General features: G+C 50.1%; 1 protein-coding gene and 1 long non-coding RNA gene across 2 annotated transcripts in view; one reads left to right on the forward strand and one right to left on the reverse strand.

Moving 5' to 3' along the window:
* Positions 1 to 18,715, forward strand: part of CRYBG2 (crystallin beta-gamma domain containing 2) — a 35,003-nt gene extending 16,288 nt beyond the window's left edge. Inside the window, exons 3-20 of the mRNA XM_043996170.1 lie at positions 506 to 553; positions 956 to 1,071; positions 1,375 to 1,504; positions 4,567 to 4,706; positions 4,973 to 5,099; positions 5,457 to 5,492; positions 6,183 to 6,319; positions 6,604 to 6,730; positions 7,000 to 7,139; positions 8,239 to 8,365; positions 9,082 to 9,114; positions 12,257 to 12,369; positions 12,811 to 12,940; positions 15,254 to 15,393; positions 15,999 to 16,122; positions 16,472 to 16,630; positions 18,318 to 18,477; positions 18,579 to 18,715. Coding sequence (XP_043852105.1) covers positions 506 to 553; positions 956 to 1,071; positions 1,375 to 1,504; positions 4,567 to 4,706; positions 4,973 to 5,099; positions 5,457 to 5,492; positions 6,183 to 6,319; positions 6,604 to 6,730; positions 7,000 to 7,139; positions 8,239 to 8,365; positions 9,082 to 9,114; positions 12,257 to 12,369; positions 12,811 to 12,940; positions 15,254 to 15,393; positions 15,999 to 16,122; positions 16,472 to 16,630; positions 18,318 to 18,477; positions 18,579 to 18,667 — 2,076 coding nt within the window. The 3' untranslated portion in view covers positions 18,668 to 18,715. The remainder of the gene's footprint in view (positions 1 to 505; positions 554 to 955; positions 1,072 to 1,374; positions 1,505 to 4,566; positions 4,707 to 4,972; positions 5,100 to 5,456; positions 5,493 to 6,182; positions 6,320 to 6,603; positions 6,731 to 6,999; positions 7,140 to 8,238; positions 8,366 to 9,081; positions 9,115 to 12,256; positions 12,370 to 12,810; positions 12,941 to 15,253; positions 15,394 to 15,998; positions 16,123 to 16,471; positions 16,631 to 18,317; positions 18,478 to 18,578) is intronic.
* Positions 18,716 to 20,537: 1,822 nt separating this feature from the next.
* On the reverse strand, positions 20,538 to 24,707 carry LOC122749503. The gene is made up of 2 exons (XR_006355681.1): positions 24,577 to 24,707; positions 20,538 to 20,891 (listed from the first exon to the last, which is right to left on the reverse strand). It is a non-coding gene; the product is annotated as an uncharacterized LOC122749503 (long non-coding RNA).
* Positions 24,708 to 26,103: the final 1,396 nt, after the last annotated feature.

A 26,103-nucleotide genomic window follows, 5' to 3' on the forward strand; every position in this document is an offset into this window, starting at 1 on the left:
ATAATAGAACCTAAGTTAACCCCTGCCCCCTGATTAAATGATTTGTGTGTGTGTGTGTGTGTGTGTGTGTGTGAGGCAACTGGGGTTAAATGACTTGTCCAGGGTCACACAGCTAGTAAGTGTCAAGTGTCTGAGGCCGGATTTGAACTCAGGTCCTTCTGACTCTAGGGCTGGTGCTCTATCCAGTGTGCCACCTAGCTGTCCCAACTAAATGATTTATAAGATCACTTTCAGCTCTAAATCCCACAATCCTATTAGAGTGGTGTGATCCTGTGTGATCCTGAGCAAGCTACTTCTCCCTGGATCTCATCTACTCATCTATAAAATGGGCATACTAATATCTCTACCATCTTTAGTTCCATAGAAATGGGAGCTGCTGGTATTGTAATAATAATCTGAGTGCCCAGGGGCTCTGTGGCCTTAGGCTCTCAGAGTAGTGGGGTCCGGGGATTGGAGGGGCTTGCCCAAGAGTGATCTTTCTTGTCTCCTTTCCCTACCTTGCTAGAGTTGGGAAGAGAAGAAACAAGGAAAACGAAACACCAGACCAGGAAAGGTACTGAGGGTGAAGGGGGGATGAGGAGGCCACGTGGGGAGGGATGTGGCTGGGTGAGGATTCTCCTTCTATCCCTCAGGCTGCCTGGTCCACAGTAGACAATTTGTAAATGCTTATTAATGGACAGAAGGGAGTAGGCCAGTGCAGCAGGAGAGGGGAAGGGATCAGGCCTGCCAGAGGGGTCAGCGGGTTGAGCTTGGAGCATAACGGTTAAAGGTCTGAGCATAATCAAAGGTAGAGGGGAATCAATAGTCAGTGGTGCAGGGAGAAAGGCAGAAGGGCCAGTGGGCTGGAATGGGCCAGGGCAGAGGGAGGGTGGGGTGCATGCACCAGAGGGAGAGGTGGTGACCCATTTGGGAGGGACTGGCCCTTCTGTTGACCTGTTCCCTCTCTCATCCCTAGATCATCCTCTTCTCAGAGCCGGGCTGCCAGGGTGAAGCCCAGGAGGTCTGGGATGATGTCGCTGATGCCACAGGCTGGCTTCCCCCTCCAGCTTCCCTCCGGGTGCTACGAGGAGTGTAAGCGTAGGGGCCATAGCTGAGAGGGGTGAGACCGAGAAGCATTGAGGGCAGACATTGTGCCTCAGGCTGATTCCCCAGCCAGGGAAATAAGGGTTTCCTCTGCAAAAGGGGCTGCTAGTGTGGCCGTGTTCACTGAGGGTGGAAGTAGGATACAGGCACTGACAAACAGGAGTGTGAGCCCCGTTGGCATCCTGAGAACTGGATGGATGAGTCCTAGGATGTAGTGGTCTCTGGGTCAGGCTTTGGTGGAAGGCCCCTGTAGCCCATGGGCCCCTTCCCAGGTGTCCAATGTGCCCGCAGGTGGCTGCTATATGAGAAGGCTGGATTCCAAGGTCAGAAGCTGGTCCTCCCCGAGGGGGACATGGAGCTCAGGGTATCAGGCACAGCATGGAGTCCTCTGACCATCGGCTCCCTCAGGAGGATTGTCAGGGTGAGTAAAGCAGCCTAATGGAGGGTGAGAGCTGAGAGTTGGTCAGTGACTGTTCTTCCTTATCCTTTCCCACCCTTTATCCTCCTATCCATAGAGCCTGGGGGATGGGGAGCATTAAATCTCAGTAGGATCCAAAGACAGCAAGAGGCATAATCTCTGCTTACAGGGAGCCCCGAATCTGAATGGGGAGACATACCTCCTGTCCTCAGGTAGCTCCTAATCTGAAGAGGGAAGTATGACTGCCCCTCACGCTTTTAGAAATAAAAGTTGGAATGGAATGGAGGTAGATGCTATTATCATTCCCATTTTCCAGTCGAAGAAACTGAGGCAGAACAGAGGCGAAGTGATCTGCCCAGAGTCATACAGCTAGTAAATGTCTGAGGCCAGTTTTGAACTCAGCACTCTGATGGCAGCCCCAGCCCTCTATCCACTACTTTGGCTGGCTGGAGCTGGGGTGGGGTTGGCATCCAAGTATATGATCAGGATTGAGGAGGGGAAGTAGAATATCCCTTTCTTGTTTCCTCTACTTACCTGGCTAGAGTTAGGATTTCAGACTGCAGATGTACCCCCAGAGGTAATAGGGAACCACCATGGGCCTCCCGAGACTGAAGGAGCTAGTTCAGGAAGTTGGGTAGAGCTCAGTGAAGGGCTGAGGTCGGGTGGAGGCCAAGGGGTCTGGACACTGACCCTCATTGTTCTGGGCTGGGCCTGAAAGAGTAACCAGGAGAAGTTTTCAGGGGAAATTTGGGGCAGGAGGAAGAAGCAGGAACAGATTGTAATTGTTTTAGGGGCCTCCACAATGTAACTCCCCCATGTCCTCCAGACTCCAGGTCTGTGATGAAATCCAAAGGGAGGGGGCAGGGCAGGACATTTACTCATTCACCAGTTATTTGTGATAAACTTTACTTTTAGAGGGGCAGTAGTGGAAAGGGGTCAGGACTTTGGAGTCAAATATACTGGGTTGGAATCTTGTCTCTGGAACTTGCTGGATGACCTTGGACAAATCATTTTCCTCATCTGTAAAGTGAGGATAATACCGTACAGAGCTGTCGGGCACACACCTTAATTTTCATTGTTGCTCTGTATCCAGCTCAGTGGTAGGCATGGAGGAGGATACCAAAAGGGCTGTAGCCCCTCCAAAGGCTTACAGTCTACTTAGTGCAGGCAGTCAGGCTCGAGGAAGCCTCCATTCAGAGAAGGAGATGGAGGAGAGTATTTGGGAAAAGCATCACTTGGGCGGGACCTTGAAGGAGCTCCAGGCTCAGGGGAGGAAAATGAGGGATGTATTTGGGAGATAGGAAGTAGTTCCATTGTGTGAATGAGGTTGGAAAGGTAGAATGGAGCCAAACTATAGAGTGCTATCAAGTGTCTGGGAACTGTTCCTCACAAACCTCATTCCATGAGCTTCCTACTGGGCAGGTTATTTCTCCCAGAAGAATGTAAGCATCTTGAGGGCAGGGACTGTTTCATTTCTGTCTGATAGAAAGACACATAGCAGCACTTAAATGTTTTTTTAAACATTTAATTTTTGTTTTATTTTGTTCTTGATTACATATAAACACAAAATTTTAACATTTGTTTTTCAAAACTGAGTTCCAACTTTTCTCCCTTCCTACCCTCTCTCCTCCTTGAAAAGGCAAGCAATTTAGGGGCAGCTAGGTGGTGCAGTGGATGGAGCACTGGCCCTGGAGTCAGGAGGACCTGAGTTCAGATCTGGCCTCAGACACTTGACACTTACTAGCTGTGTGACCCTGGGCAAGTCACTTAACCCCAATTGCCTCACTAAAAAAAAGAAAAGAAAGAAAGAAAAGGCAAGCAATTTGATATAGAATCTATGCGAGGCACTTAAATGTTGGTGTAATTCTAGGAGCAAGTTAGAAAGAGCACTGATTTTTCCAGTCATAAAATGATTAATGGGTCTGTTGCGTAAGATCTGTGTGATCTTGGGCAAGTCACTTGTCCATTCTGAGCCTTATTTTCCTCACCTGCAAAATGAATCAATGTGGTATAGTAGAATGAGTACTGTGGATTTGGAATTGGGTGATCTGACTTTGAATTTCAACTCATCCTTCCACTTCTGCCTCTATAAACCTCAGTTGCCTCTTCTATAAAATGGGCATAAATAATATCTTTGCTGTCTGTCCTGGAGAAAATATGAGGATCGAAAGAGATAATCGCTCAGTCGATCAACATTTATTAAGCACCTAATATGTGTCAGGCACTGTGCTAAGAGCCAGGTGATACAAAAAGAAGCAAAAGGCAGTCCCTGGGGCAGCTAGGTGGCACAGTGGATAGAGCAACTGCCCTGGAGTCAGGAGGACCTGAGTTCAAGCACTTAACACTTACTAGCTGTGTGGCCCTGAACAAGTCACTTAACCCCAATTGCCTCACCAAAAAAAAAAAAAAAGGCAGTCCCTGCCTTCAAGGAGATTACAATCTAATGGGTGAGGAGGGAGACAACAGACAGATATGTGCAAACAAGTCCATTTACAGGATAAATAGGGAATAATTAACAGAGAGAAGGCACTGGAATTAAGAGGGGTTGGGGAAGGCTTCCTGTAGAAGGTGGTAATTTAATTGGCACCTAAAGGAGGCCAAAGAGGTCAGTAGTCAGAGCAGAGAAAGGAGGGCATTCTAAGGATGGGGGTCAGCTAGAGAGAATATATAATGATAATAGTTAGGAAGCCTCACTAGAGTGCCCAAAGGCAGTGGGTCAGAGGAGGTACCAATGAGGGTCCCCTTCATCAGTCTGAGGAGCTCCTGGAGCTGAGAAGTTGGCTGGGTCTTTCAGAGGTCATCTTTTTTTTTTTGCGGGGCAATTGGGGTTAAGTGACTTGCCCAGGGTCACACAGTTAGTAAGTGTCAAGTGTCTGAGGCCGGATTTGAACTCAGGTCCTCCTGAATCCAGGGCCAGTGCTCTATCCACTGCACCACCTAGCTGCCCCAGAGGTCATCTTATCCACCCCCTTGCCTCTGGGCAAGAAGACCCCAGACCCAGGCACCAGGGAGGCCTTAGAGTCTGGGCATCTTGTCTGCTACTCATGTCCCTCCCTCTATCCTAGGATTACGTCACCCCGGAGATCATCCTATTCTCAAAGGAGGGCAATGAGGGTGTCCAGGTGAAGTTGACGGAAGCCTTAGAGGATACCCAGGGGCAGGGCCAGCCCTTACTTGCATCATCTGTCACTGTCACTGCTGGATTGTAAGATGGAGATGACTCAGGATTCTACTCCCTTCCTACTCCTTAATTCCATCCACCTGCCCGTGTCCCTGCCCCAGAGAAGAACTCATGGGAATAACAGTGTTCCCTCCTCTCTCTCACAGCCCCAGTATATCCCAACAGGACTCTTGGATTTGCCCTTTCCACAGACTTACAACCCCTTTCTTGCTTCAGCCCCTGCACATTCCCTCGTCCTGTGCTCCTGTATTTCCTGGGACCATATCAAGGACACTCTTGCTCTTCCCCAGGTGGTTGCTGTACTCCAAATCCTACTATGCTGGGGTTCCCTGCATCCTGGAACCTGGAGTCTATCCTACCTCGGAAGCCTGGGGTTCTTCTGACCCTCACGTCAACTCTCTGAAGCCTTTGAGACTGGTGAGGTTCAGAGCCAAGAGAGCAGTAACCCATCAGTCTCAGCTGTTACTCAGTCATTGCCCCTTCTGCTCAGGGAGCCAGAGAGGTTCATGGCCTAATCATCAGATGAAGGGCGATGGAGAGGGGAAAGAGAGGAAGAGAAGGGAGAGCCTGGAGGAACTGGGGGTGGTCATCTTTGTGGGAAAAGTCTCCCGGGGTGGGGGGGGAGCATCTACTTTATAGAATGGAAAGGCCAGGGGGAAAGAGGGGAAAGGTCAGCAGAGGCTACCCCATAAGAGGTGGCCCTCTCTGGGCTTTCCTTGGCCTCGTCTCTGTTCTCCTCTCTGCAGCCTAGGTTTTGCTTTGTCACCCCTACAGGGTTGTCCCACTGTGGAGAAGCCAGGGGAGCCCAAGGTAAGACCTGAAACCTACCTCCAGGGGCCTACTCTGTGGCAGGGAGCTGTGAGGAAGGAACGACCGGGGTGGCTTTGGAGATGAAAGAGAGAAGCAGAGGGGAGCCTAGGGGTACAGGGGCCAGGGCCTTGTGGACAAGGGTTTCCTCTGACCCCTCTGAGATCCTCTGGGAAGCAGCTTCTAATATACCCAACTTAGGCTTCAGCAAAGAGGATGGAGGTTTTGAATGGGTGATGGAGGCTTAGTGAGAGAATAAATAATCAGTGAGAGTAAAGGCACTCAGTGAAAAGGATGGGGCCTCATGTAGGGCATGGATTCTCAGTGATAAGAAGGATGGGAGCTTAGTGTGGGGATAGGAACACCCCCAAAATGGGGAGGGGGGTGGGGGATGTATGTGTGTATGTGTGTGTATGTGTGTGTGTGAGGAGAGGAATAGGAGCCTCAGTGAGGGGGATGAGAAGGCTTAGCAAAGGGATGGAGAACCCATGTGAGGGCTTAGGGCTCAGTGAGTGGCATAGGGGTTCAGAGAAGCAGGATGATCCTTCTGTATTGGAGGGCCACAGGCATCCTATTTCTGGCCCTGAAAAGGAGGCGGGGTAGGGGCTAACTTCAGGACCATGGTTGGGATCCATGACCCAATGTCTTGATCCTCCCCATAAAACTGGCATTCCCCCCGCCCCCCATTCCCAGGCCCTGGTGTATGAAGCCAAAGACTTCCAGGGACACTGCTGGGAAGTGAGCCGAGACATCTATGATCTGAGGAGGCCAGAAGATGGGCAGAGCCCCAGCTTGGGCACTGTGGGCTCCCTGTGCATCCTTGGGGGCTGGTAAGGGGCTGGGCTTATGGACTGGGGACCCATTCTCTCCACTCAACATTACAGAGGGTTGACCTCTGACATCCCTGCTGAACTCCCTCCCCACTTTCATACTGGCCACTGTCTCCCTCTACACTCTTGATCCCTTAGTTTAGTCTTGGCCTCTTCCCCCTAGCCCCAGGTGGTGCCCCACTATCCTCTGAGCTCTAGATCCTAGATGCCACAAAGCTCTAGTGGCACTAACTTCCCCAGTGGCCCTCCCTTGGATAACTCTTGTGGTCTGTCCCCTGATTTAGTTGGGTAGGCTATGAGAAGGAAGGTTTCAGAGGACACCAGTACCTGCTGGAGGAAGGCGAGTATCCAGATTGGTACCACTGGGGTGGCTACGACGAATCCCTGACCTCCCTAAGGGTCATCCGCACGGTAAGGGAGCATCTCTGGAGGTGATTTTGTCCATCCCCTTGCCTCTCTTTCATTTGGAGAAGGCATTCTTGCCCACATATGTGGACCTTCCCCCCTCCTCCCACCCCCAGAGCACTGGGCCAGGTCTCCTTGATAGCCCCTTTCCCTATAACCAATAGCTTTCTACCTGGACCAGCCCCTCCTCATCAGAGGCCAGAATGAGAACTGGAGTTGTGGGGAGGGCTTACAGGAATGGGAATGGACAGGGCTGACTGTCTGTCTGTGTGCAGGACTTCTCGGACCCCGCTGTGATGCTGTTTGAGGCTGCGGACTTTGAGGGTCAGAGTGTGGGACTGAGTGAGGCGCTGCCGGACGTGCAGCTGGCTGGACATGGCCTCACCACTCAAGCCATCCATGTTCTGAGTGGCGTGTGAGTGGCCAGTGGGAGGGGACAAGGGAGGAACAAAGGGAATATGGGCAGAGGGAACCAAAGGGGGAAGGACCCTGGTGTCATGGACTGGCAGAGTCAGGCTGAGAGTGTCTGATGGAAGATGACCTTGGGGCAGCTAGGTGGTGCAGTGGATAGAGCACTGGCCCTGGATTCAGGAGTACCTGAGTTCAAATCCGGCCTCAGACACTTGACTTACTAGCTGTGTGACCCTGGGAAAGTCACTTAACCCCCATTGCCCAGCAAAAAAAAAAAAGAAAAAAGATGACCCTAAGAGAGAGATGTGCGTGTGAGATATATATCGAGAGAGAGAGAGAGAGAGAGAGAGAGGACAAATGAGAGATAGAAAGAGACAGAAACAGAAAAGAGAGACGGAAGAGACAGAGGAGGAAGAGGAGAGAGAGAGAAAGAAAGATTGAGAGAAGACAGAAAAAAGAGACAAGGGGACAGAAAAAGAAGGGGATCCTAGGGTGTGTCCGTGTGTGACAGAGGTAGAGACAGAGAGGAAAAGGACAAGAGAAATAGAAAGAAAAAGAATGAGGAAAAAAAGGTAGGGGATCTAAGGTGTGTATGAGAGAGAGAGAAGGTAAGAGCAAGATAGAGACAGGGAGAAGGGGAGGGGTCCTCAGGGTGTGTGGTGGCCATGGGACCAGGAGACTAGGTTCAAAGACCTGACTTTGGCACATAGTAGCTGTCTGACCTTGAGTAAGTTATTTGCCCTCTCTGAACCTCAGTTTCCCTATTTGAAAAGGGGGACTGATAGAACTTATACAACTTACCCCACATTGCTATTGACAAGCCTTACATTGCTTAAAAAGAAGAGTTCTCATTCCTTTTCCCTGTTCCCATGAATAGAATCCCCAGTTTCTCAGTAGTTCCATTGTGGCCACTCAGCACCTCTTGTCCAGACTTCTTACCCTGGTCTCTCCTCACAAACACACACACTCCTTTGCTGTGTATCTGACCCTCAGCCGGGTCCCCCCTTGCTCGTTCTGGACAATCTCAGGGCCTAAGGCCTACAGTCCTGCTTTGTTACGTATTCCCAGGCTCTCCCTCCCTCACAGCCTGTTTTCGCCTACAGGTGGGTGGCCTATGAACAGGTGGGCTTCTCTGGGGAGCAGTATGTACTCGAGAAGGGCGTCTACCGAAATTGTGATGACTGGGGGGCTGGCAACAGCACCATCACCTCCCTGCAGCCCATTTTGCAGGTTAGTGAGGTGTCCAGATTGGGGGACAAGAGGGGCAACCATCTTTGGGGGGAGGAGCAGGACTGTGGGTAGGGGCTTGGAGGGATATTGGGGATGGGACCTTTCCTGGTGGGCTAGGCAGGGCTGAGGGTTAGGGGGTCTCCAAGTAGAAGGGACAGAGTTGGAGGTCATGCCTCTGAGGAACCTGGGGTTAGGGAGGAGGCTCAGTTGGGAAGCTGGGCATCACCTAATGAACTGGGTAGGTTGAGAATGTTGACGTGTATATGACGTGGGGGAGTAGGGTGAGGAATTCCCTCCTGGCTGGAGGGGCAGGGCCAAGGGTGGGGGTAGGGTGTCTCTGTGGGTGGGACAATGACTTAGGAAGAGCCAGAGGCTATGGAAGAGACCTGGGCCTGTCCTGGTATGCTCTGAGAGGGAGGAGCCTCCCTTGCTTTGTTGGACAGGCCAGGGGGGCAGAGCCTTTGGTTTAGAGAGGACTATGACCTGGACACAGATGGGGTGGGCCAAAGCTTCTCTTAAAGAGATGAGATTGGAACAGAGCCAAACGCAGGAAGGGGCCTCCGGTGGGGATGGGCTCAGAACGGAACCTAGAAGCGGCAGCTAGGAACCTTATTGTGGGGAGAGGGGAGACTGCTGCTGGTCATGCTGCAGCCCTTCCTGAGCTCTGAGGCCCCTGGGTCCTCCTGATCCTCCTACTGACCTTTCATCTCTTCCAGGTGGGGGAGCACAACCTACATTTTGTCTCTAAGGTAAGCAAGGGGGTCCTTGCTGATGGGAGAAGAGGGGGCAAAGAAGCTTCTCATGTGCCCTTCTCTTCTCCTGAAGCTCTGTCACCAGAGGCTTCTTCCCCTACAATCACCATCTCTTTGGACTGGCCAGGCCCTCAGGGCCCACCTGGTCCTAAGTGTATCTGAGCATTCCCAACAAATGGCCCATGCCTCTCGCCTTACCCGACCATCCCCTCAAGCTGTCCTCCCATACCTCTCCTCCCTTTCAAGACAAACTCTTAGAAAAAGCCGTGCACACTGCGTGCCCTTCCTGCCCCTCCCTTCACTTTTCAATTCCTTGCAAACTGGGCTTCTGGTCCCCTCATTTGATTGAAAGAGTTCTCTTCAAAGTTACCCTCATCTCCTAGCTGCCAAACCAGTCTTGACAGTCAGTAATGCTGCTGACCACCCTCTCCTCCCAGCCTTCTCTTCTCTCTGTGTTGTCATGACACTGCTCTCTCCTGGTCCTCTTCCCTGACAGACCAATCCTATTCAGTCTCATCCACATCTCTTTGCATCCAGTGGGTGTACTCCAGGGATCTGATCCAGGTCTCCTTCTCTTCTCTATTTCTTGGTGACCTCATCAGCTCCCAGAGGTACCGTTATCATCTCCATGCAAAGGATTCCCGAGCTATACAGCCAGCCCTGTTGTCTCTCTGGGGCTTCCTCCCACCTCATGTTGGTGGTCATTTCCACCTGGATGTCTCACAGGTGACTCGAGCTCAGTGCGTCCAAAACAGAACTCTTTTCTCCAAGCTCCACCCCTCCTCCTAAGTTCTTTGTTACTGTCTAAGTCCCCATCCTTCCAGTCATCCAGGATCCTAGACTCAGCCATCTTACTCCTCCCTTTCCCTAACTTCATATATTCAGTCAGTTGCCAAATCCCTTCCTTTCTTCTTTCTTTCCTTCTTTCTTTCCTTCTTTCTTTCTTTCTTTCTTTCTTTCTTTCTTTCTTTCTTTCTTTCTTTCTTTCTTTCTTTCTTTCTTTCTTTCTTTCTTCCTTCCTTCCTTCCTTCCTTCCTTCCTTCCTTCCTTCCTTCCTTCCTTCCTTCCTCCCTTCCTTCCTTTCTTCTTTCTTGGCAATCTCAGGCCTTCCTAACTCCAGGGACAGTGCTCTATGCAACATACCTCAAATCTTATTATTTTTAACTCCATGGCATCTCTCACATTCTTTCCTTTCTCTCCACTTATAATGCCGTTACTGTGGTTCAAGGCCCCCATCACCTTTTACCTGGATTATTGCAATAACCTCCCAATTGGTCTCCCTGCCTCCAGCCTCTTCCCTTTTCAGTCAGTCCATCCTCTACACAGCTGCTGCAGTGATTTTTCCAAATTGCAAGTTTGACCATATCACTCCCTTGCTCAATAAACTTTGGTGCCTTCCTATTATTTCTAGGACCAAATACAAACCCCTTTGTTTGGCACTCAAGGCCCTTTACAATCACTCTACTGTTCTAGGTTTATCATGTGTGTCATAGGTTTACTCTATGGCCTGGGAAGCTTGGCCTTCTCACTGTCACTGACCATTCATCTCCCACTTCCGTGCCTTTGCCCAGTCTGTGCCCCATGCTGGGAATGCCCTCCCTCCTCACCTTCACTTCTTAGAATCCCTCATCTCCTTCAAGGCCCAGGTCACACACCACCTCCTATATGGGCCTTTTCCTCACTCTCCTAGCTACCAGTGTCCTTTTGCTTTTATACATTTTGCATATGGTTCTATGTGTACATATTGTCTCATAAAACAGAATGTAAGATCCATGAGGGCAGGACAGGTTTTAAGAAAAGTTTTTTTTTTTAATTAAAAAAAATTTTTTTAACAAGGCAATGAGGGTTAAGTGACTTGCCCAAGGTCACACAGCTATTAAGTGTTAAGTGTCTGAGGCTGGATTTGAACTCAGGTCCTCCTGAATCCAGGGCCGGTGCTCTATCCACTGCGCCACCTAGCTGCCCCAAAGGTTTTGTTTTTTAATTCTGAACTTAACAGATCCCCAACAAATGTTCTACCCATGGTAGAACAGGGAAAAGAGGATCATCTATAACATTTCAGGTCCTGTTATATATTGCTTGCTTTTCCTGGGGAGAGTAATTTCTGTTTTGTTTTTTCATCTTTCAGGGCCTGGCAAACAGTGGGTACAATAAGTGTTTGTTGATTGATTGGTCATCTGCTGTCTGCTTGGAGAGGCTGCTTCCTCCTGAGATGGCCTATTCCACTTAGGGACAGCTCCAATTGTTCAAAAGTCATTCCTTACCTTGAGTCTAAATCGACCTCTTTACATCCAGGGACGCTGACCTCTTTGCTGTTCCTCCCACATGACGATCTATTTCCAGACTCCACACATTTTCCCTGGCTGTGCGTTGTGCCTGAAACTCTGTTCCTCTTCATCTCTATTCCCCGGCTTCCTTCAAACCTCAGCTACCTTCTACAAGAAGCCTTTCTGGGGGCGGCTCGGTGGCGCAGTGGATAGATCACCGGCCCTGGATTCAGGAGGACCTGAGTTCAAATCCGGCCTCAGACACTTGACACTTACTAGCTGCGTGACCCTGGGCAAGTCACTTAACCCCCATTGCCCCGCCAAAAAAAAAAAAAAAAAAAAGCCTTTCTGGATCCTCCTTGATCTTGATGCCTTCCCCATGAGATCACCCTCAGTTTATTCTGCCTGTATGTTGTTTGTCCGTAGCTATTTGCAAGTTGTTTCTCTCATTAGACTGTGGCTCCCTTGAGGGCAGGGACTTTTGCCTTTCTTCATATCACCAGCACTTAGCACAGTGGCTGGTATACAGTAGGTGGTTAATAAATGCTAGTCGACTGATTGATTGATTGATTGCACCTTCGACCCACTACTCTTAGCTCTGGCCTTTATCTGGGTACTGTCATTTCCCTGTCTTTCCCTTTCCTTCTCTGGTGGCTTCCTTCTTCACTGTTTCCTGGCCAGAGAGCAGAGAGAATCCAAATCCCAGCTCCATGACTACCTACTCAAGTGACCTTGAGTAAAGCAGGTCTCTCCTCTGGTCTCCAGTCTCTTTGTTTGTTGATGAGGAGATCATAGTCATGAATTCTATGTTCTAACATTCCATGTTCCATGGGCCCTCCCCAGCTCTGATGGGTTATGTTCTTGGTCCCTAGATTCAGCTCTTCTCCGGACCTGATTTCCTTGGGGACCACATCTCCTTTGAGGATGACCAGGCCTCTTTGCCCTCCTCCTTCCAACCCCAGTCCTGTCGGGTCCACGGTGGCAGGTAACAGAGGGGAATCCTGGGAGAGGGGAGCCAGACTTTTGGGCTGGGCCCACAAGGGGCTGGTTTCATGGGATAGGGGTGGGGAGGCCACCCCAGAGTTTGCCTCAAGACAAGGGCAGCAGAGGTGGAGTATGAGAAGAGAGACGTCCCAGGGAAGGATCTGCATACTCTTCTTTTCCTGGTTTACCTAGAATTTTCTGCCCTTCCACTAATCAGTTCATTCTTTCTTGAGTCCGACCTCCATGCCTGCTACTGCAGGGTCAACTTGACTGAACTTAGGGGTGACAGAGAGCAGGATGACTAGACCCCTGTCTTAGGATGAAAGATAGAGGCTTTCCCTTCTCTGGGCCTGAGCTGGGGCCCTGCCCCCTCAGGGGAAGGACTTCTTGAATGCTCTAGAGGCTAACATGGCCACACTGAGATTCCACTTCATTCCAACAGCTGGATCCTGTTTGAGAAGCAGGAATTTGAGGGGCAACAGTATGTGCTCTCAGAGGGAGAGTTCCCAACACTTACAGCCATGGGCTGCCTGGCCTCCACTGTCCTGAGCTCACTGCAAAAGGTCCCCCTGGTGAGTACCACCTCCCTTCACAAGGCCCCCATTTCCCTCAGTAGAAGAGGGAGAATAATGTCATAGGACATTCTGGGCTGGGAGTCACAGGGCCTGACTCAGTTACCTTGGGTCATTTCCCTTCTCTTTGGGTCTCAGTTTACTCACCTGGAAAAATATGGGGGGTGGGCAGCTAGGTGGCGCAGTGGATAAAGCACCAGCCCTGGATTCAGGAGTACCTGAGTTCAAATCTGGCCTCAGACACTTAACACTAGCTGTGTGACCCTGGGCAAGTCACTTAACCCTCATTGCCCTAAAAAAAAAAATGGGGGGCATGTCAGATTGCTATGTAAATTCCCTCTCACCTTCAACATTCCATGTTCTAAGGACCTTTCCAGCTCTGACCTTCTGTGTTCTAAGGACCCTCCTAGCTCTGACATTCTTTGTTCTAAGGTTCTTCCCATCCCTGACATTCCACATCCTAAGGACCTTCCCAGCTCTGACATTTTCTGTTCTAAGGGCCCTCCCAACTCTGCAATTCGGCATTCTATGATTCTAATTTTGGAGGCTGACCTACTGGGAGTAGTCTCGTTCCGTGCCCCAACTTCAGGGAGCCCTGCTTGGAGGAGATGGGACTGGATCACAGAGTCTTCTCTTGGCCCAAGATTAGCAGGGAGGGGACTGAACAAAGACATACTGTTACCCTCTGGTAACAGTAGTGGGGCTAGAGTTGGGGCTTCCATTGGAGTAGACTCACATGGTGAGTAAAAGGCACTGTCTGGGCCAGGGGTCAGTAGACCTTTGTTCTAGTCCTGGCTTTGACCAATAACCTGCTGTGTGTCTATGGGGCAGGTCACCTGACCACTTTGCAACCCGGCTTTCTCCTCTGTTCAGGAGTAATCAGGGGGCAGCTAGGTGGCGCAGTAGATAAAGCACCAGCCCTGGAGTCAGGAGGACCTGAGTTCAGATCGACCTCAAACACTTGACACTTACTAGCTGTGTAACCCTGGGCAAGTCACTTAACCCTCATTGCCCCACCAAAAAAAGAAAAAAAGTAATCAATAATCTCTGCTTTGTCTGGGTTCTTGTGCTAGAACACAGCTGCATGCAAAGACATTCTATAAATGATAACAACTCACATTCTAGTTAGTATTTACAAAGCACTTCCCTCAAAACCACCCTGTGAAATAGGTGGTATGCTGCTGCTGTTAGCTAGCATTTATGTAATGCTTTAAGCCTTGGAAAGCATGCAAGGTGGCTCAATGGAAAGAACTCTAGACCTGGAGTTAGGAAGACCTGAGTTTGAATCTAGCCTCAGACCCTCAATCTCTGTCTGCCCTAAGTTTTCTTATCTATAAAATGGGGGTAATAATAGAGCCCTCCTTCCAGGGTTGTAGTGAATGAGTGTAAATAGCAATTGTTTTTGTTCTGGCCAGAAACTCTGAGGGTCTTCTCCTCCCAGATTGATTTTTGTTTTGTTTTGTTTTGTGGGGCAATGGGGGTTAAGTGACTTGCCCAGGGTCACACAGCTAGTAAGTGTTAAGTGTCTGAGGTCAGATTTGAACTCAGGTCCTCCTGAATCCAGAGCCAGTGCTCCATCCACTGCACCACCTAGCCGCCCCCCCCCCATTGATTTTTTTAAAAAACTAGGTAAAAGAGGCCATTCTTTGCCTCCTTTCTTACCTAGCCTTAATCACTGAATGGGTGTTGCCTCAGACAAAACAAGACCTGGGAAATAACCTAGCTTAAAAAGGTCAAGGTCTCCCACTGCATCCAGAGCCATCTCCAGTCCTCCTGATGTATATCTTGCCACTGGACCCAGATGGCTCTGGAGGAGGGAGTGAGGCTGGTGACCTGGCCCAGTTCTCCCTCATTCAAATCCAATCCACTTCCAAGTCATGACATCACCTCCTATGTCATGGTCCTCTTGGAGAATAAAGGACAAACGAGAACATTCCGAAGGCTTAAGAAATACTGCTCCTTCCCTCCTTGATCCTCACAACAACTCTGGGCGTCGGTGCTATTATTATCCCCATTTTACAGATGAGAATACCCAGAGTCACATAAGTAGTGTCCAAGTCCACCGGGTCTCTGAGCTACCTGTAGTACAGAAAGTGCTACAAATGTACCCATTTTCCAGGTGATAAAACAGAGGCTCAGAGGAGTTAATGACTCACCCAAGGTCATACCATGAGCAAGTGTCAGAGGTGGGGTAAAACCCAGATTTCTTGACCTCAAAGCCAACATTGTTCCCACCATGAGTGGTGGTTTGGGGGCCCAGTTCTGGCTCTATACCCAGAGCCAAGTCTTATCCCGTGCTTCCCCTTTCACCAGCATTTTTCAGAGCCATCTGTCTTTCTGTATGGGTTGGAGTGCTTTGAGGGAAAGGAGATTGAGCTCAATGGGGAAGTCCGGAGCCTTCAGGCAGAAGGCTTCAACAACCATGTCTTGTCTGTTCGGATCAAGGGAGGCGTGTGAGTCCAGGGAACCCTTGGGTGGTTTGGGGTGGGGAGGACACAGGGAAGGAATGAAGTTAAAACCGTCAGAGAAGCACAGGACAAGAGGGAAGGATTGTGTTTGTTGCAGGATGGAGCTGGAGGCACTAGGGGAGAGGGTGAGGGAAGCTGGGACCCCAAGGTCTGGGGGGCTCCCAAACCCAGGACAGTCCCACCCAAAGTATTCTCCTGACCCATCCCTAAAGCTAAGAGAAGTTCCCCCTTTAAAAAAATCACAGTAACTAGATCTTGATCTCCCCAAAGCTTGGGCTCTGTAGCCATCGAGAAGGGAGAGACCCTGGGTCAAACTATCCTCTGGGTGCCTAATCAATCAGTAAACATGGATTAAGTGCCTACTATGTGCCAGGCACTGTGCTAAGTATGGGGGAGGGAGGACACAAGAAGAGGCAACTCAGTCTGATCCTCCAATCTAAACCCTTGGGGGAACCATGTCTGAGACAGGAGGCTTCCATTTTGGGGAGGAGGAGACCTGACCTCCAGCCTTCTTTCTTCCCCGTGTGCATTTCATTCTTCCTGCGTGTGCTTCTGCCTCGGTTTTCCCATCTTGGGTTATGGACTTCCAGCTGGGTGCTGTGTGAGCACAGCGATTTCCGCGGTCGCCAATGGCTGGTGGGAAGCACGGAGATCACCAACTGGCTGACGTACAGTGGGACCCAGAGGATCGGCTCTCTCTATCCTATCAAGCAGGTGGGCCCAAGGGCAGCGGGCATGGAATCTAGTTGTCTAAGCAGATTTTTTGTGTGTCTGCCTGTGACTGTGACTGTGTGTGTGTGTGTGGTCTTTGTGTAATCTCTTTTTTCTGTACATCCGTGCCAGCGTGTATCTTTGACCCTGCCCACAAAAGCTGGGTGCTTATGTGGGTGCATGATGCCCCTCTCCTGCTCACAAAGGTGAGGCTGGAGATGGATGGGCTTTGACCCAGCTGAAGAAGTGGGACTGGGGTCAGGGATAACTCCAGGGATGTGGAAGAGGAGGCCGAGGGTCCACAGAGACGTCCCAGGTCTCTCCTCCTCACCCAGCTCCACATTTTCCTTAGCGCCGAGTTTACTTCTGCCTGAAGAACAAAGGCCTGGGAAGGTGGCTGGCAGTGCCCGAGGATGTGGAGGACATGAAAGCTGGGAGGGTTGTGGTCTCGGAGGCCCGGGCTGGGGGCAGCTGTATCTGGTACTATGAAGATGGGCTACTGAAGAACCAGGTACATGAGTCATGGGACAGGGAGGGTGGGCACACCTGGGGCCCCTGGCAAAGGAAGACTATCTCACAGGCCTTTCCCCCAGGAAGTTCCCAACTAATGAGAGAGATCAGACAGAGCCAGGACAGGCTGGTGGGGAGACTCCTCTGGCAGGGAGAATTTCCTCTGTGTTAGCTTGCGAGAGCCAGGCAATGGAAAGGACTGAGGTGCTGCTATGTTGATGGGTGAACTTGGGCCAATTACTCCCCACTCTGGGACATAGCATCCCTCTATAAAATGAGGGTGCTAGGGGCAGCTAGGGGGCACTGTGCATAGAGCACCAGCCCTGGATTCAGAAGGACCTGAGTTCAAATCTGGCCTCAGATACTTGACACTTACTAGCTGTGTGACCCTGGTCAAGTCACTTAACCCCGATTGCCTCACCAAAAAAAAAAAAAAAATAAGGGTGCTAGACTAGATCATCCTTAAGGCCTCTTCCAGCTCTGACTACCTGTGTTCTAAGGGCCTTCCTAGTTAGTTCTGAAATCCTCTGTTCTAAGGCCCTTTCCAGCTCTGACATTCTGTATTTGTGTATTCATTTAACAAACATTTCTTAATCATCCGCAGGGGGTGGGAGGGGTACATAAAAAAGGGAAGTAGTCCTGCCCTGGGAGCTGACCTTCTCTCAGGACAGAATGCCTTCTACACAGCAATTGACCAATGAATCAATAAGCATTTATGAAGTGCTTACTGTGTGCCAGGGACCAAGGCACAAAGAAAGGCAAAATAAGTCTGACCCTCAAGGTCTCTGCGTCCTTACAGGGGAGATGATTTGGAAATAAGTAGGAGGCCACAAGCTCAGTATGGAAGAAATGGAAGGCAGTCGTAGGGGGTGGGCTGCAGTATTTGGAGGATGTTGGGGGATAGGGAGGGAGGAAGCGAACCAGGAAGGGCCTCAGAGGAGATGACACAAGCACAGGTTACCAGGAAGACACAACAGGGTTTAGAGCCAGAAGGGACCAAAGTCAACCTCTTCATTTTTTTTTTTTAGTGAGGCAGTTGGGGTTAAGTGACTTGCCCAGGGTCACACAGCTAGAAAGTGTTAAGTATCTGAGGCCGGATTTGAACTCAGGTACTCCTGACTCCAGGGCCGGTGCTCTATCCACTGTGTCACCTAGCTGCCCCCCAACCTCTTCATTTTTTTTTTTTAGTGAGGCAGTTGGGGTTAAGTGACTTGCCCAGGGTCACACAGCTAGAAAGTGTTAAGTGTCTGAGGTCGGATTTGAACTCAGGTACTCCTGACTCCAGGGCCGGTGCTCTATCCACTGTGTCACCTAGCTGCCCCCCAACCTCTTCATTTTTTAGTGGAGGATCCTGGGGTCCAGAGGCAGAAGCTGGTCCCGGGGTCACATGGGGGGTAAGAGGCAGAGGCCGGGGGCCAGGAGGACCCTCGAAAGCTTCCTTCCAGCTCTCCTGGGCTGTATTCTGAGGCCTAACATTCTTTTTTCCTGAAGGTCCTTCGGGTGCTAATGTTCTGGGCCTGGGGCTTTCTTTTAGCATTGACATTCTGCTTCTTAGTGTGATCAGTGAAGAGCAGGGTTCTAAGCAGGACTGGGAAGGAGGCAGGCCTCCTGCAGTTGGGAATGCCACCAAACAGTGCACTGGAGACTTTCTTAGGGTTAAAGGATCTCATGGCTTCCCGGGGCTCCAGGTGGCCCCAACAATGAGCCTGCAGGTGATTGGGCAGCCCAGCCCCGGATCCAAGGTGGTGCTATGGACCGAGAGCCGCCAGCCCAGGCAGACGTGGAGCATCGACCCCTCTGGACACATCTGCAGCGAAATGTTTGAGGACAAGATTCTGGATGTGAAGGGTGAGGTGGGAGGCTGGGAGGGAGATGCTCTGGAGGTGGTGGACCAAGGATTGGGAAGACACATCAGCCCCTCACTGAATTACCTCCCTACCCCCCTACAGGTGGCCGGGGCTATGACAGGGACCATGCTGTGCTGTGGGACAGGACTGAGGACAGACCTTCTCAGATCTGGGATGTCCAGGTGCTCTGAGACCCTTCACTCCAGAGAACTTGGGTGGGGGCCAGATATTTGTACAGATGTTGTTTTTGTAACATAAGATGTTTTATAATGTCTCCTTGGCTCTCCTTGTGTGGTTGAGCTCCCTGTGGCTGGGATTTGGGGTTCTTTTCAGGCCAATTTCCCATTTTGTGGAATTCTACATTTTCTCCCTGCCCTCACTGTCTCCTTCCTGCCCCCCCCATCTTTTCCTGGTTTTTTGTTGCTAGCATGGGGCAGAGAGGAGGGGGAGTCTGGCGGGGGGCACTCTTAGAAGAAAGGATACCCCTTTTAGCCACCAGAGGGCACACATTACCCTGTGTGATAGTAGAGGGCAGAGAAAAGCAGGGAGAGGGGGGATGGAGAAGAGAGAAAGGAGAGAGGGAGAAGGGAGGGGGGGGATGAGGAAAGAAGGGAAGAGAAAGAAAGGAAGATAGAGGAGAAAAGAGGATAAAGGGAGGGAAGAAAGGAAGATGGGAAGAAAAAAGAGAAGGGAAGAGAAGGGGAAAAGGAACAAGAGAGAGAAAGGAGGGGAAAGGGAAGAGAGGGGAGAAAAGGAGGAAAGAAGGGAAGAGAGAAAAAAGGAGGAGAAAAGGAGGAAAAATATGGAAGGGAGAAAAGAGGGAAAAGGGAGGAAAAAGAGGAAGAAGGGAGGAGGGGAAGAGAGAGAAGGGGGAGTGAGAAAGAGGGAAGAAGGAAGGGGAGCAGAAGGAAGAGATTGGCTTCTGCCCTACTTAGGGAAAAAAGGATGCCTGGGGCTAGCACCCTTCAGGGAACCTAGGACCTGCGATGGGGTGGGGCTGGGCCAGGGGATAATGGACTCAAAGCTTTCTTTTATTCATCCTTCTTGCCAGGGACTCTCCACCGGATACCAATTCTCCCCTCCCCCAAGTACCAAGTAGAGACTTTAGGGTGCTGGGGCCCTGTGACTGCCTCTCTCTCTGGGGAGCCCAAGCCCTTGCCTTGAGCACCAAAGCCAGGAAACCAACATGTTGGGGGGAACGCAACTCCTTCCCCTGAGAGATAAAGCCAGTAAACCACAGAGGGCCGAGGGTTGAACGGAATCTATTTTGGGGAGAATAGGACCCAGTTACTCTGGGGCAAAAGGGGAGCAGCAGTCTGAGGGCTGTGCCCAGAGCCTAATCTGCTTGTCAGTGTATGTGGGGTTGGGAGGACACGGGTTAGAGAGGGAAGAGAGAACCAGGTGAGGGGTCACCAAAGCAGGAACAGAAGCAGGGGAGACCCTGGCCCTTATTTCCCCAAAGGCTTACACCGTGAAGAACCGTATGGTCTCCACCATTTCCCTCCTCCCACACTTCTCAGGGTGACTGAATGGAAGGAGGTGAGGGGACAGAGGCCCTGGCCATCAGGATGTCTCCCCCACCCCCTACACCCCCAGTCGTCTGTCTGTAGGGGTGACTGTCTGGCAGCTTCCACTCATGTGGGCTTAAGGCTGAGGCAGAACTCTGGGGTGGGCACTGGTTCTGTGGTCAGCAGACCAGCAACACCAAGTTCCCGACTCTGCCCCTGACTTACTGTGTAACCTTGGGCAAGTGTCTTTATCTCTTGAAACCTCAAGAAAATGAGAACGCTGGGTTAGATAATCTCTCAACGCCCTCCAGTTCTATCATTCTGGGAGTCTGTGAGGGGGCTGAGGCTGTGTCAGGAGTCTTTGGAGCTGCCTCCTGTGCTTCAGTTAGGAAGGGGACATGGCTAGCATAGGGTGGGCCCACAGATTAGGGTAAGTATACCAGGGGGAGGGGGTCAGGGAGGGGAATGTGTGCTTCTGAAAATGCTGTCATCAGGTGCTGGGACTAACCGGGGCCCTGGAGTGGGGGAGGGGAGGGACAAGAAGATCGAAAACTCAGGGATTTAACAGCTTTATTGAGTCAAGCCTATCAACTTTTTAACCCTTGAGTGTGGAATGGAATCAACCCCACCCGCAGCATCAGAGCTCCTGAGAAGGCCATGGGATGCTCCGCTAGGGGCGGGGAGGGAGCCATGAGGAATGGGCCCTCAGGGAGGAGGCCGGTGCTGAAGAGTAAGCAAGCAGGGGCAGGACTGATGCTCTCTGTAGTCCTGGTCCCAGGCCTCAGCGAAGTCGAAGGAGGTAGGTGAGAACCCCGGCAAAGAAGAGGATGCTCCAGGTGTAGGATCCATGCAACATCTGGGAGGATGACTTGGAAGTTATGGACTTTTCCGTGTTTGGTTCTTCAGCCTGTGGAGGATGGACAAGGTTATGTAGCAGGGAGACCAGAGCCAGGGCCCACGTGCAGCTCCAGGGGAGATGCCCCTTTAAGACAAAGGTCCCTGACCTGTCCTTTCATCGAGAGGACTGAGGAGACTTAACCGGCCCGATGAACACCCACTTCCCTGATGCATTATTATCAACCTGGACCAAACTCTTTCTACATCCCTCGTGGGAGGTTCCACTCATCCTTCTGCCTTCCCATTTCCCTATCACAAAGGGAAGTTCACCTTGGGGAGCTTGAAGAAGAGGGAGAAAGACTTCATCCCCAAACCTTCCCTTTTGTTTAAATAATGAAAAAAGGCCCTGAGGGAAGACACACAGGGAACATCTTTCCTTTTGGGATCTTTTAGAGGCAAACACATCTCCAGGAGAGGAAGCCCAAGGGAAAAGAAAAAAATCTAGAGCTGGAGGCCCTGGGGTTGAATCTCACTTCTGCCCGTTCAACCTTGGGCAAGTCACTTCTGTAGGTCTTAGATTCCTATCTGTATAATGAGGATGCTGAACTAAATGATTTTTAAGGTCCCTTACAGCTCTGAGCATAAGGAAATTGGGGAAAGAGGTAAGGTAAAGGCAAGAAGGCACTGTAGAACACAAAATATTGGAGTTGGAAAAGGTAGAATTCAAATCAATGTGACAATATTTAAAGTGTCTATTATATGCAAGGCACTACAATATAAGATTTTTTTTTTTTTTGCGGGGCAATGAGGGTTAAGTGACTCGCCCAGGGTCACACAGCTAGTAAGTGTTAAGTGTCTGAGGTCTGATTTGAACTCAGGTCCTCCTGAATCCAGGGCCAATGCTTTATCCACTGCGCCACTTAACTGCCCACAATATAAGATTTAAAAAAAGAAAAAGAAAAGAAAGACTGTCGTCAAGAAAGTTTACATTCTCCTTGGGGTGGGGAGGGGTACAGCCCGTACACATAGAGGTGATTAGAAGTTGATTGGAGAAGAGAGAGAAAACATTAATCAGGACAGGAAGAGAAAGAGGACAAAGAAAGAGAGAAAGGAGTGGGGGGAAGAGTCAGACAGAGAAGGAGAGGGAGAGAGAGAGAAGAGAGAAGTAGAGAGAGAGGAGTAAGACAGAGTAAGAAAGACAGAAAGTAAGATGGAGGAGAGAGGGAGGAAAGAGAGAGACAGAATGAGGAAAGAGCCAGAGAGAGAAAGGAATTGGGAGATTCAGGGAAGGCTTCAGGAAGGTGACCCTTGAGTGTAAACTCCTTGAGGGCAGGGATGATTCTAGTTCTTGCTTTGCGATCACCATCACCTACCTAGCACAGTGTCTTAAACACAGCAGGTTCCATATAAATATTTGTTTAATATATTAAGTATTTGTGTAATTTAAATTAATATAAGCAAGTAGTTATTGAATTTAATTGAAGGGAGGTAAAGATTCTGAGAGGCAGAAGGGAAAAGAGGAGAACAAGGGTTCAGTAAGCTCCTACTGTGTGCCAAGCATTGTACTAAGCACTTTACAAATATGGTCTCATTTGACCTCACAATTACCCTTCTAGGTAGGAACTATTATTACCTCCATTTTACAGTTGGGGAAACTGAGGCAAACAGGTTAAGTGACTTGCCCACGATCACACAGCTAATAAGTGTGTGAAGCCAGGTTTAAACTCAGGTCTTCTGGACTCGAGGCCCAGTGAGAAGGGAAAGATTCCAGAGTAAAGGCTCTTGGAAGGGCGAGAAGTTTCCTACCAACTCTAGTAGTCATTGTTTTCAGACTACTGAAAGAAAGGCCCAGCTCCCGCTGGCTCTAGGGCATATTTTTCTACCCACACCCGTCAGCATGGAAATCAGGTGCAAAGGAGGCCTTTCTGCTGGTGGCTCCTGGGGCGTGTACCTTAGTGAATGGGAAGTAATGAAGAGGAAGTGGGCTTAAGTGACAAGGGAATCTATTCATCAACCTGTCCTTCTCCCCCTCTGACTCAACAGCCCAACTGTGCGGGGAAAAGGACAATCCCTATCCTTCCTTCCCTCCCCGGGACTGGTGAAGCATGAAACAATCTAATGGGGCTCAGTTATTACTCCAGGTTGGGCCCTCTCAATGTAACATTACAGGAAGGGAGAGAGGGAAGTGGGGTATGCAGATACGTATGGCACCGTGGATAGAGCACAGAGTCTGAGGTCAGGAAGACTCAACTTCTTTAGTTCAAATCTGGCCACCACATTGGTCTAACCTGGGACTTCTTTATCTGCAATGCACCATTCCTTACTGGACTCCCAAGGGTCCGATGATAGATTTCAGGGGTCTGTGAAATAGGCTGGGGTGGGGGGGGGGAGATATGAAATCCTTATTTTCATTCACCTCTAAAGCTGATGTTGAACATCTCCTTAAAAGCCTTATTCTGAGAAGGGACTCATAGACCCCACCATATTGGCAGAGGGGCTCATGATATAAAAAAGCTTAAGGGGGGCGGCTAGGTGGTGCAGTGGATAAAGCACTGGCCCTGGATTCAGGAGTACCTGAGTTCAAATCCAGCCTCAGACACTTGACACTTACTAGCTGTGTGACCCTGGGCAAGTCACTTAACCCCCATTGCCCCTCTAAAAAAAAAAAAAAGCTTAAGGATGCTTGATCCAACCAAAAGATAGCATCCTTTGATGCTGGACGGAATGTTAGAATATAGAATGTAAGATTTCAAAGGGGCTTTTTAGCCTCAGAGTTGTGCGCATTTAGTTTCACTGTTACATTTCACAAAAGGGAAAGGGAAAATGGCTTGGCCCATCCATGTCTGAGCTGGGACCGTGGCTAGCACCCCAGGTCTGGCCTTTCTTAATACATGGGGGGCAGAGGTGGGGTGCCAGGAAGGGTAGCTACCCCCAACCTTCTTGGAGCACCAGCCAGGCATAGAGAAAGGGCTAGGAAGTAGAGCTATGGTTTAATTGGCACTGGGAACCCCTAGATGAAGAATTTCCCTCTACCAGTGCAGGTTGGCACCTGCTCCGAAACTGAGAGTCATCGAGTCTTGCCTCGGGGTACCAAGAGGTTGTCATTTTTTTTCCCCTAGGGTCACAATGCCTATAGGCAATCCTCAACCCCAGGTCTTCCTTGCTCTGACACACACACTCTCTCTCTTTTTTTTTTTAGTGAGGCAATTGGGGTTAAGTGACTTGCCCAGGGTCACACAGCTAGTAAGTGTTAAGGGTCTGAGGCCGGATTTGAACTCAGGTACTCCTGACTCCAGGGCCAGTGCTGCATCCACTGAGCCACCTAGCTGCCCATTCTGACACACTCTCAACCGAGAGGAAACCCAGTGGTGAAAGGCAGACCCCATCATGGGGTCTTTCCTTAGAGCTGCCTCTTCGGAATATCTCGTTCAGAATGTGTCTTCCCAATCTCACAGGATGCTTTGCTCAGCCCTTGGCGTTTTAATCGGATGCCCGCCTTGGATACTCAGCAGGGAGGGAGAACAGCCTAGATATCTGGGGTTCCTGTCCACCTGTCTGATTTCATCCCACTGTGGAGTGAGAGGGCATTCACTGGGCGCTCTGGGTGGATGGATGGGAGCCTTTTCAGATAAATGCCAGGCAGCAGAAAGGGTTTGGGGGCTAGTCCCCTTTCTCAGGAAAGATTCCATTGCAGCCAGAAATCAGACTGGCTGAGCATCTTGGATCTGACAGATCAAGGGCTTGCCCTTACTTACCTGGATCTCGACCACGGCCGCAAGGCAGAGGAGGAAGAGAAGGAAGAAAGCCTTCATCTTGGAGCTTTTGTGCTCAGTTGCTGCTCCTGGAGGCTGGATCTGCAAGAAACTTTTTGCCTGAGGAGAGAGATAGCGGTAGTTATAGCTGAGGGAGGGGCATGAGCCTGTGGGAGGGGCAGATCCCTCTGTGTATCACAGCCTCTTAGAGCCACAATAGGAGATCATAATCATAATTACACATGCAGCCCTCTAAGGCTGGCGATTCCTTACAGGTGTGATCTTGTTTGATTCTCACAGGGAGACCCCGGGAGGCAGGGGCTATTACTACCCCCATTTTACAGATGAGAAACCTGGGGACAGGAGAGGTGAAGTGATTTCCCCAGGCTCGTACAGCTGGTAAGAATCTAGTTCGGGCATTCTTGACTCCAAATCCAGTACCCTATCCAAAATGCCAGGGAATATAGAATGTATTCCAGGCTGGGAAGGACCCAAGAGTATCCTTAGACCGCTGGAACATACAATGTCGGAACTGGAAGGGACCTTAAAATATGGAATGTCAGAGCTAGGAAAGGCTTTAGAACACAGAATGTCAGAGCTGGAAGGGCCTTAGAACAGAGGATGTCAGATCTGGGAGGGGCCTTAGAACAGAGGATGTTGAAGCTTGGAGGGACCTCAGAACACAGAATGTTAGAGCTGAGAGAGCCCTTAGAACTCAGAATGTCCAGGCCAGGAAGGGCCTTGCTTCATTCCTTTTTTTTTTTTTCCTCCTGGGGCAATGAGGGTTAAGTGACTTGCCCGGAGTCACACAGCTAGTAAGTGTGAAGTGTTTGAGGCCAGATTTGAACTCAGGTCCTCCTGAATCCAAGGCCGGTGCTTTATCCACTGTGCCAACTAATTGCCCCAGGAAGAGTCTTAGAACAGAAAATGTCAAAGCTTGGATAGACCTAAGAACATAGAATGTCAGGGCTGAGAGAATGTTTAGAACACAGAATGTCAGAGCTAGAAAGGCCTTTTGTCCAAGCATCTCAATTTATATAGAAAGAAAGTGAAGTCTAGAAAAAAGGGCAGCAAATTGTCCAAGGTCACCCAGCAAGTTAATGAAAGAACTGGTTCATAAACCTGAATATTTTGATTTCCGGCCCAGTTATCAATCAACAGAGGGTTTTGGTGGAAAAGGGAGAACTCTGGTCTGATGAATGGTAAATGCTTACTAGATGCTTGTGGACTTGACTGACGGACAGAGTTCTAGTTTAATTTGTGTCACTAAAAATGCCTGCCTGGCCTTGGTCAGATTTACTTCCCTTTCTGGGCCCCAGTTACTTCCTCTGTGAAAAGAGAGGGCTGATCTCATTCAGCTCAGACATTTTATGTCCTAAGGTCCTTCCCAACTGTGACATTCTCTATTCTAAGGTCTCTCCCGATCTGTAGTCCTTTTCAGGATTAACCTTCCATGTTCTAAGGTTTCTTCTAGCTCTCATTTTCTCTGCTTCAAGGGTTCTTTCAGCTTTACCATGGCCTGAAACCCCT

This window comes from Dromiciops gliroides, chromosome 3 (assembly GCF_019393635.1).
Source record: "Dromiciops gliroides isolate mDroGli1 chromosome 3, mDroGli1.pri, whole genome shotgun sequence".
NCBI lineage: Eukaryota > Metazoa > Chordata > Mammalia > Microbiotheria > Microbiotheriidae > Dromiciops > Dromiciops gliroides.